This window comes from Sander vitreus, chromosome 10, assembly GCF_031162955.1.
Source record: "Sander vitreus isolate 19-12246 chromosome 10, sanVit1, whole genome shotgun sequence".
NCBI lineage: Eukaryota > Metazoa > Chordata > Actinopteri > Perciformes > Percidae > Sander > Sander vitreus.
Window position 1 is genome coordinate 32,017,509 of NC_135864.1, and position 9,838 is coordinate 32,027,346.

The 9,838-nt window shown below is 41.3% G+C and overlaps 1 protein-coding gene across 1 annotated transcript; it reads right to left on the reverse strand.

The window, feature by feature from the left end:
• Window positions 1–8,819, reverse strand: fnta (farnesyltransferase, CAAX box, subunit alpha). Its single transcript, XM_078261152.1, has 9 exons — window positions 8,628–8,819; window positions 7,857–7,942; window positions 7,408–7,522; window positions 6,426–6,530; window positions 3,317–3,443; window positions 2,926–3,068; window positions 2,614–2,676; window positions 2,031–2,217; window positions 1–908 (listed from the first exon to the last, which is right to left on the reverse strand). Exons 1-9 carry the CDS (start codon window positions 8,753–8,755, stop codon window positions 744–746), a joined length of 1,119 nt encoding a protein of 372 aa, XP_078117278.1. The 5' UTR covers window positions 8,756–8,819; the 3' UTR covers window positions 1–743.
• Between the last annotated feature and the right edge of the window lie 1,019 nt (window positions 8,820–9,838).

Sequence of the window (9,838 nt, forward strand, 5' to 3'; positions counted from 1 at the left end):
TCTCAATATTACTAGTTTTATTTTTATGCTTCATGATGCTTTTCTGCTGCCCTCCATTACAACACAATTACATGAATTCTCGACATTCCTGACACAACAAAAAGGTTTTTGGAAAATTTCAGAATGACCACAAAACTAACGTATAAACTATATATTTTTTTTAAACACAATACAAAAGGAACACAATAACCATGTCAGAAAGCTCCTGCTAGTGTAGATTTTCTTTTCTCTAAACAGATATTAACACAAGATGTGTACCTAGCCTCACTCAAAAACATTTAATTAAGTGTGCATGAAAACACTGACAAGGCTTTATCAGTAAACGGTGACTGCTGTCAAACGCAAATTTTCAGTTTTGGAAGACAAAAAGAGCGATGTACTCAGATTCAAACAAAGTGACAACAGCCACTAAAGGTGACAATAAACTGGCTAAATGATTTCCAATTCCGGATGTATGACGCACAGCTCAAATGTGTAGTTATTTAGTTCTTTCTGGTGGAAAAACGTTGACACATTTTTGACATTTAATACACTTCTCTATGCTATGTAATTACACTTTAGTAAGATCTTGATTTCATCCCAATCCCTTCCCCTCAGCGATCTCATGTTAGTGGTTATTTTAAGAAACGTCTTCAGCCATACATTATAGCATTTTACAGTAATATTAAACTGCATGGGTCAGTTCTGCTGACAGTATCGATGAAGCAGGACAGGAGTGGAAACGGTGGGAGCCTCCTGGTGGCCTAGCTCATCTCCTGCTGCCCGGATGCTGGGACTGATGGCTCAGGATCATCTGCCAGAGGCTCATCAGAGGGGTCACTGCTTCCATGTTTGTTCTTTAACGAACGTCCCAAAAACAGCCAGTACTCTTTACGGATGGTGTCCTCCTGTGCCAGGAGTTGACAAATCTTCAGGAGGGGAGACCAAACACAAGAAGGGTCAGAAAAACAACAATGGTGCAATTTGCCGTTTATTTAAAAAAAAAATAATAATCCTGATCGCTCACAGAGAATTTCTTAACAGCAAAGATTAAATGCATGGTTAAAGCTATAGTGCGTAGTTTCTGTCTTCCCCATGAGGAATTCTAACCCGCGATTTCCACCAACTGCGGATCGGCTGCGTGCTCCGCCGTCCGTCAGTACCCACCAGGTCCAGATTTGTTGCCGAACGGCTGCGGCCATGACTGAAGGCTTAAGTCACGAGGACCCACGAGATCTCGCAAATTCACGTATGAGCGCGCTATATAACAGGATGTAGTTTCTATAAACAGAACCACAAACTTGACTTCAGGCCTGTCTCCGCCCATTATGACGTTTTCAAGGTGTAGTGCAGGGAAATATGATCCACTGTGAGCACGGTGTATTTTATTTAGAAAATTAACGGGATGTTTTATTTTGTTTCTGTGCTCGATTTCCTGTCCCGCACAATCTGCCCTGTGCTGAATGGCTGCGGAGCTCTTCGGCATCTGGGAAAAATAGAAGCTCTGCGTATCTGCTCCGGAGGGCTGCGGACCGCCGGAGCTGGGACACAGTCGTTCTGCAGTCAGTGGAAATAGACACACTGACTTTAATGGAAACCTATTGACTCCGCCGCCGTTCCGCAGTTGGTGGAAATTGGGTGTAAGTAATGACAACAAAACTGTCAGCGCGTCCACATGATACAAGCCTCACGTGATCGCGCTTCACCCCCACCCCTCCTCCACGCAGTTGCTAGTAGCCAAGGAGGACACGGAGGATTAAAAAAAACATGGACTCTTCAGAAGAGGTCATTATCTTCACTCGCTTTTCTGTGCAGGAAAGTCACCGGACGCCACAATCTTCTGAACATAGTCATACTGAGAAATACAGAGAGAGTTGTGTGGAGCTGATAGTCTTAATTAGCTTTGTAGCAACTCATTTGGCAATGGCTTGAATGTAACGGATGTTCATTATTATCTAAAAGTTACGCACTAAAGCTTTAATAATCACAGTCCTAATAATCACAAGTTGTAACTATTTCTAAAAGGGCGTAATTTTCTTTAACGCACTTACTTCTAGAGCCTTTTTTAAAGTTTTCTGTTGTTCCTCTTCCGCCACATTTTCTTTGCTGTTCTCTAAGGCGTCCTCGTAGCAATCAAACAGAAAAGCAAGAAGATAAGGTGAACAGTGCGTCTGCTTCAGCTCAAGGACCCTCTCCAGCAGGCCTGGCTGAGCCGACAGACCTAGGGGTTGCAGAATCCTTGGAAAAGAAAGAAGCGAGGACACTGTGAGTGAGCCTTTCCTTAGTTTTTATAGTGACAGGGGATAAGACATGAAAGGGGGAGAGAGAGAGATAGGGGATGACACGCAGCAAAGGGCTGCAGGTCGGATTCGAACCCGGGCCGCTGCAGGACTCAGCTAACATTTTTAACAGCCTGTAGCATGTCATATATTGTGAATGTCTGAATGGGGACGGCACACTGAAAAATCAGTGATTTCTCTTGATAAAGTCTGTTTCAGTCAGACTGAACCGGATGAACAAATAAGAAAGAAAAGAAAGAATTTCAAATAAAATAGAAACATTGTTTTGCTCCTTGAAGATTGACTGGGATATACAGTACTTTAGAAAAGAATTATCGGATATGTGACATCTTACCCTTTCAAATAGTTCCATGCGCTTTCATTGTTGGGAGCCTTCTTGATCTGGTACAGACAATACCTTACGCAAAGAAAGGAAAATAAGTGAAATGCATGGCTCAGAAAACAATGCACTTGCACATACTGAATCAGGAACAATGCCGGGGTTATACAAAAAGTTACTTTTGTCAGTCGTACAGCTTGTTCATTGGACGTCTATATTTTGGCAAGTAAATACAGGAAATTATGCTTAACACTCCAGAAAGCATTCCTCTTAACGACTGACTTTAAAAGTAAGCCATGCAAATGAACTGTGTCGAAAAGTACTCACTGAATCTCTCTTTCCATTGCATCAGAGAAGCCCGAAGTGTGAGAAATTACAAAATGCCTCTGGTTCCACGCCGAGTTATTCCTCACATCTTCTTCCAGAAGATTCTCTACAAAGTCCAGCTCATTGTCCCACAGTTTGTACTCCTGCAAATTGAATAAGACAAATGTTGGCGACGTACTTGTTTATGTAATCATGTAGTGCTTTTAGTGGTGGCCCTGCGACGTATGAGCAGATACTGACCACGCAGAGGCACTCAAACAACACATCAACCAACACCCAGATTAATAAGGAAAGGATTTATTCTGGCAGAGGGGCTCACTGTGGGCAGAAAACTGGATCTCAGCCCTCATTGCTTTTTAAGCCAAACTCTGCTAAGAGCTCCAACACCTACCTGGATAACCCATTGTCTGTGCTGCCAGGCGTGGTAGTTCTTTGCATCTTGGCTGAGAATGTCCGCAATGAACTCCAATTCCTCCGAGGGGTCATTCAACCACTCTACCACCATACGTCTGTGATGCCTGGAAGAGGAGTTTAGCAAACTATTTTTATTTTCTAATGTTTTCATCTGACTGAATCATTTTTTTTTTTTTAAATACCTTACTTCACCTTTTCTTTCGCCACTGTCTATTATTTTCCAATAATTCATATTTGATAAAAGGTTAACAAAATATAGAAATTGACATAAACAATGCATTCACACACACTGCAACAGACCTCGGACAGACAGTCTTTCCATTCATTTTAAATGGGGGTAGGGCGTTAAGGCTGCAGCGGTGGGGGCCGCAGGGGGGAAGCGGGAAAAAAAAATAAAAATAAATAAAAAAAAATCTACTTTTGGAGAAACACAACCCTCGTCACCCTGCTGTGGCCAATCGTGTAGCCATCAGACTTGGCAGCCCGTTTTAAGGGCGATGTGAGAGTCTTGTACAGGAAACTGTATCTGCCACAAGAAAGTTTTAAAACACTGGAGGTTAAAAAAATGAAGCACGAGCACTGACTAACTGACCAGGAGTTTGTGTAACAGCTGACTGTTTCCTGCAACAAGCTCCAGCACAAAGCACACTCGCTCTCTTTTCTTTCTCCGTGAAATGAAGCTGCCTTCAAGTGCGGCCACTCCCACCGCCTTAAAGTGCTCATAGTATGCTCATTTCAGGTTCATAATTGTATTTAGAGGTTGTACCAGAATAGGTTTATGTGGTTTAATTTTCAGAAAACACCATATTTTTGTTGTACTGCACATTGCTGCAGCTCCTCTTTTCACCCTGTGTGTTGAGGACCATCCTGTTTTAGCTACAGAGCGAGGCATCACTAATGATATATATTTGCGTTTATACGTGTATCGGCTGATACGCGGCTGCTGCGTTCGCCGATGTGTTGGTGGAGACGCTGCAGTTCATGTGCAGACCATGCACTGCCCCTCCCCCACTAGCAGAGTGCTAGTAATTGCTGGTAATTGCTAATTTATGACGCCATGGCAGTCTTAAATTACAAATCAAGCACTTTATTTCAATGGCTACTTTTCAGGTTTATTGTTTTCTTAAATTATTTAAATGTGTTGACAAAGGACATTTTGTGATGACCTGATTATATCTGTCTTATAGATGCATCATCAAGGCTGTGTTGTAGATGTTGATGAAAGCCTTTTACCCTTGCACAGTTAACCATATGCAGAACACCCATCCATATGATGCACATTGCTCACATAATTTGGGTGATATGGATGCAAGATGATTGCAGAAGTGACACTGATCTGTGTTTTTGTTTATTATTTTTAGAGAAATGGCAGAGCAGATTCCGAAAACAAATCCAGTGTGGCAGGGTTTACATTTTTATGATGTAAATTGAGGGAGCAAAAGCAGTATCGGCTCCAAATACCGGCTCAAGAAAACTGGCAGTCCGTATCGGTCATCGGCTAAGGCTGATGAAAACAAATCGGTATCGGCACTAAGAAAAATCCATTTCGGTCGATCCCTAGGCATCACACTTCTGTTCCATCTTTGTTGGGAGTCAGTCATGCTCAGTAGCTAGGTAAGGACTACTAGCCAGTCAGAAGCAGAGTATGAGGGCGTGCCCTGACAGTACCTAGGTAAGGACTACTAGCCAGTCAGAATCAGAGTATGAGGGCGTGTCCTGACAGTACCTAGGTAAGGACTACTAGCCAGTCAGAAGCAGAGTATGAGGGCGTGCCCTGACAGTACCTAGGTAAGGACTACTAGCCAGTCAGAAGCAGAGTATGAGGGCGTGCCATGCTAGCAGCTAGGCGAGCATTATAACGTGTGTTCCAAAGTGACCACGTTTGTCTCTGAAGTAAAGGCTGGACTACAATAGAGCTGTTTGGAGCAGTTTGTGAACAGTGTTTTCTGTTGGAGATGGTAAGTCCCTTTGGGGTGGACTTTGGGCTTTTTCACTTTGTAAACCTATAACGTGCACAAAAAAAAGATATATAACACAATAAAAGGGAAAAAGCCAAAAAGCATAATATGAGCACTTTAACAACCCTGCAACAAATCGCCGGGTGGCTTTTTCTGGTCTGAATGGGTGCTTAGAACATGACCACAGTAAACAATCTGAAAAGACCGTTTTATTCCTCTGATTCCCTGCTTTGTACAGAGCTGCCTCTCTTATTCACTCTCTAACTTGCTCGCCTCTGCTGCGTTTTCTCTCTGGCTCCGAGCCAGGGAGGAGGGGCCAACTTTTAACACTGTGTTTACAAATAGTAAAGCAATACTCACCACATGTTCTACTTTTAATGGAGTCGGCCACGAACATTAGATTTGGTGTTTAATATCTCCAGATCGATACAGTGTAGAGACTTACTTTTTTGTTGTTGTTTAGAAGCAGAGAAATCCGCTGTTTTAACAAGACCATGTAACAATTGTAGCCCATCCAGAAGCTTTTTTAAATCATCGCGGAATTACAGTGTCTTTGTAACATAAATAAATAATTATGAATCCAAAAAAGCAACTTGCTCGTATGTTCCGTTTGCTTCGCGGCCTTTGGACCAATCGTCTCGCCGTAGCTCTAGCTGATTAGCAGAGAGCTAGCCCTTTCCACAGACTTCATAGACCTTCCAGAAGCTTAGAAATCCTGCCGGGAAGACGGGGACTTTTCAGAGACTATGCACGCAGTTCCAGAGCGAGAAATCCACTATTGAGTGGCTATTTTCTGTGTTTTGCCAGTATTGTTCTCTGTGTGATTTCAATACATTTCTGTGAGATTTCATTTCCGTTTAGTCTTTTCTTTATAGTCATTTAACAATGTATACATTCATGTGGCATCCCTGCAGCATGCACGTCCTGATAGTCCAGGTTCTCCTGAAAGAAATGATGTCTAGAACTTGATTGTGCATAACAGGGTTGAGGTTTTACAAGCATTATTACACAAGGAGACCAGGCGAACAAAAGATGGGAAAAAAGGGCTTAGGCCTCTGAGGGTTAAGTTAATGTCACATGATTTAACAACATAAATACGTGACCTGAAATGAATTGGCCAGCACTCACCAGACTTGATAGTTTTTGGGTTGCTCCTCGATGATGGCGGTAATGTACCTCATCTCCTCCCTCAGATCCTTTGATAAAGCTTGCAGCAGTACTCGCCTGTAGTGCCTGCACATACCCAAACCCAAGTTCTTAATGAACAGATGTACTGGTCCTACTACATTTTTAAATGTATACATTAATATGACTACTTGACAACTTGTGAGGGTGTGACCTTTTTATTCATCCAGGTAAGTCGATTGAGAACATATTCTCATTCCCAATGACCACCTGTCACATTCATACCTGGAAGCTGCCCAGTAACAACCACATATTCTGGCGACTGAGCAGGTTGGGGTTAAGGGCCTTGCTCAAGGGCAACTCAGTGGTGGTAATGAGGGAGGGACAAGCGCTGCTCTATCACTTTACCCACCCAGATTTTGTCCTGCCATCCTGAACCAGCGACCTCCCGGTCCCAAGCTCGCTTCCTTAACCCCCTAGGCCACCACTGCCAGGTGGTGGTACAGCCACTTGATGAAGTAGGGCATTCTGATAGATATTTCCTACCTGACAGAATGAGTTACTCTACTTTTAACTACATTTACAGAGGCAGTAATCCATTCTGAGACATATTTCCTACATGACAGAATGAGCTACCTTTTAACTACATTCATAGAGGGAGTAGTCCATTCTGATATATATTTCCAAAATGTAAGAATGAGCTACCTTACTTTTAACTATATCCAAACACAACTACATATCTGAAGACAAAACGTCGTACTGTTTGACTGAGGAGTTGCAGCTTTTATGATCCACAGCACAGCATCAGAAGTACTCCCTCCCATCCAATTTGAGATCCCCCCCCCCCAAAGCATCACTTTGAAATGAATTCTATATACCATGATTTCAAACAGAAGATGTTGATATCTGTTTTTTTTGTTCCCCATGATGTGAAAATGAGAAACTGCTGAATAGTAAAGACATTCCAAAAATGCAGCATGCTCACCAAACTGTGTAATTGGCAGCATTTAGCTCAATGGCCTCTGATGTCAATGCAAAGGCCCGCTCGCTTCTTTCATCGTTCTTCAGGAGTGCACGGAAATAGTCATACACATCCGAGACTGTTGGAAGAAATATATGTTAACTAGTTTTATATGGCTTTGACTTTGATAATTATGTATGTAATAATGTGCGCTGCATTGTCCCTGACAAATAAACTAATAATAAAAAATAATAACAACAACGTAAAGACTTAAACTACTACTGAATATGTGTTTGGTCTAATGTCTTGTGTTTTTTTTTAATCTTAAAGTCATAGTTATTATAATTATTAAGTCATATGGTATTACAGATGTATTATGTTACAAGCTATGGTTCAGACATCTGCAAGTTTTGACTCGTCACTGTCACCTCTATGGGACTCCCATGTCTTACTAACAAGCCCAACAACCTTACACTTTTCAGAGTAGGCGATCTTCACTACAGGATTGGGTCCATCATCCTGAGGAACAGGCTCCAGGTCAGCCCACTCCTTTCGGTCTCTGAAACACAAAAATATGGAGGGGGGGGGGATTTCTTTATTTTATACTGTACAACCAGTAAAACTTATGTATTCATGTTGTACCAGTCCAATATGGCAGTCAGTTGAAATAAACCGTGTGTTGTATTTGTTATGAATCTATTTTGATGCGTTTTCCCATAACTTTTGTAATTTTACATTGGTTTAAAAAATATCGAAATTAATATCGATATCGCAATATCACATTTTGTCAATATCGTGCAAGCTAACTTTAGCACTACTTACCGCGTTATTACACACACAAAATAAAGATGTATATTCATAGTAAAATAACTAAGATAAACATTTGTATCGTTGCGTCGGCACATTATATTTGTGACTTTGTTTGTTTCTTTGATTTTCCTACTTGGCAGCAGGGGTGGGGTGCATTTACAGAAAGCAGCAGTCAATTAACGTTAACGTTAGCACAACAGCTAACGTTACCAATTCATGTTTTTTAAGGTTTGCTGTTGCATCCAATAACACTGTTGGTAGTGTTATTAAAGCAAACATCAACGACACTCCCTAACAAAACATTATAAGACATTAAAGAAGTTATAAACGTGTTACTAACTAAAGTTATGTGAAGAAGTGGTTAACACTGTTAGAGAAGCTATCAAGCTAGCCACCCGAACATGTATGCAAACATGATGCTAACCAAAGCCTACCTGTAAAATATATATCGAGTCGGGTCGAGCAAAAAATCATCCCTTAGGTGGTCCTCAGCCTCTACATCAAACTCTTCGTCTTCTTTCACTTCTACAGATTCATTTGAAATTTCCTCGACACCTGACATCGCTAACTTTTCAGTTTAATCGGTTCTTTTCTGTAGTCCGCGAGGAAGGAAGACAACGTAATATCCGGTTTAGCGAAATGCTGCTTTTACGTACTGCGGAAAATATACGTTTTAACCTTTCAGTTTGATAATAGCTATTTTATACAGTCTATGGATAGTATTTATTAAAATGTCGACCAGTTGCAGACCCACACGTTCTCTTAATACATCCATGGACCCACAGAGCAAGTAGGTGTAAAACAAATAACCTGACTGATGACCGTCTATGCAAATGTGCTGGAATTCTCTGTGACACGGGCTGCCGAGATGTGACATTTAAGGACGAGAAAAAAAAGTTGCCACCACTTTCAAACTGGATGTAAGAGCGGACACTTTATTTTTTTTTACCTTGTAAAATATCTCCAGGCATGACTTTATAAACAGTACACACGATTTATTATGGATGTACGACAATCACTAGAATTCTTTTTTTTTTTTTGTCTTTACCAGCTGTCAAAACGGTATTGACACAGCTTTCTAACCAGACTAGAAGAGCTGCATATCAACATCCGTTCACACTACATTTAAGTGTCACATTCAATTCAGGCTCAGAACATCCGTCTTTGACTTGCTTCAACAAAATATGACCAATCTTGACTTTTAACTTGCACCTACACATTTGTTCACATGCACATATTCTATTACACTCATAGTGCATGCATCAGCCCAACTCTCCATTCTCTAGTCTTGGATAACTTTTGGTTTTATTGTGTGTGTGTGTGTGTGTGTGTGTGTGTGTGTGCCTAAGACTGTACAAGAAATCTGTCCTAATTACCACATGTCTTCTGAAGAGGACAGGAGAGATTCCAGTAAAGACTTGTGGGACAATTTACTCTCTGGCTCCCTCTTATGGCAGGATTTGGTTGTCTTGCATTAGGAAACGCAGACACGCATCATGACAGTAGTCCTTAAATGTGAATTAAATATTCAAAATACAGAATATATGCAACAGACATTTACATTTTATAATTTTCTTTCCCAAGCCAAGCTGTGGACTTGAGTCAACGCTCAATTGAAACACCATCAGATACAACTTAAGGCAAC

Bases quoted from the DNA above. Each gene is read 5' to 3' on its own strand.
- fnta (XM_078261152.1), bottom strand. From the start codon at position 8,755: ATGTCAGGTGTCGAGGAAATTTCAAATGAATCTGTAGAAGTGAAAGAA. The intron at 7,523-7,856 runs GTAAGGTTGTTG...TTCTTCCAACAG, and splicing joins GATCGCCTACTCTGAAAAGT to TCTCGGATGTGTATGACTAT. The intron at 909-2,030 runs GTAAGTGCGTTA...CCCCTCCTGAAG, and splicing joins CTTTAAAAAAGGCTCTAGAA to ATTTGTCAACTCCTGGCACA.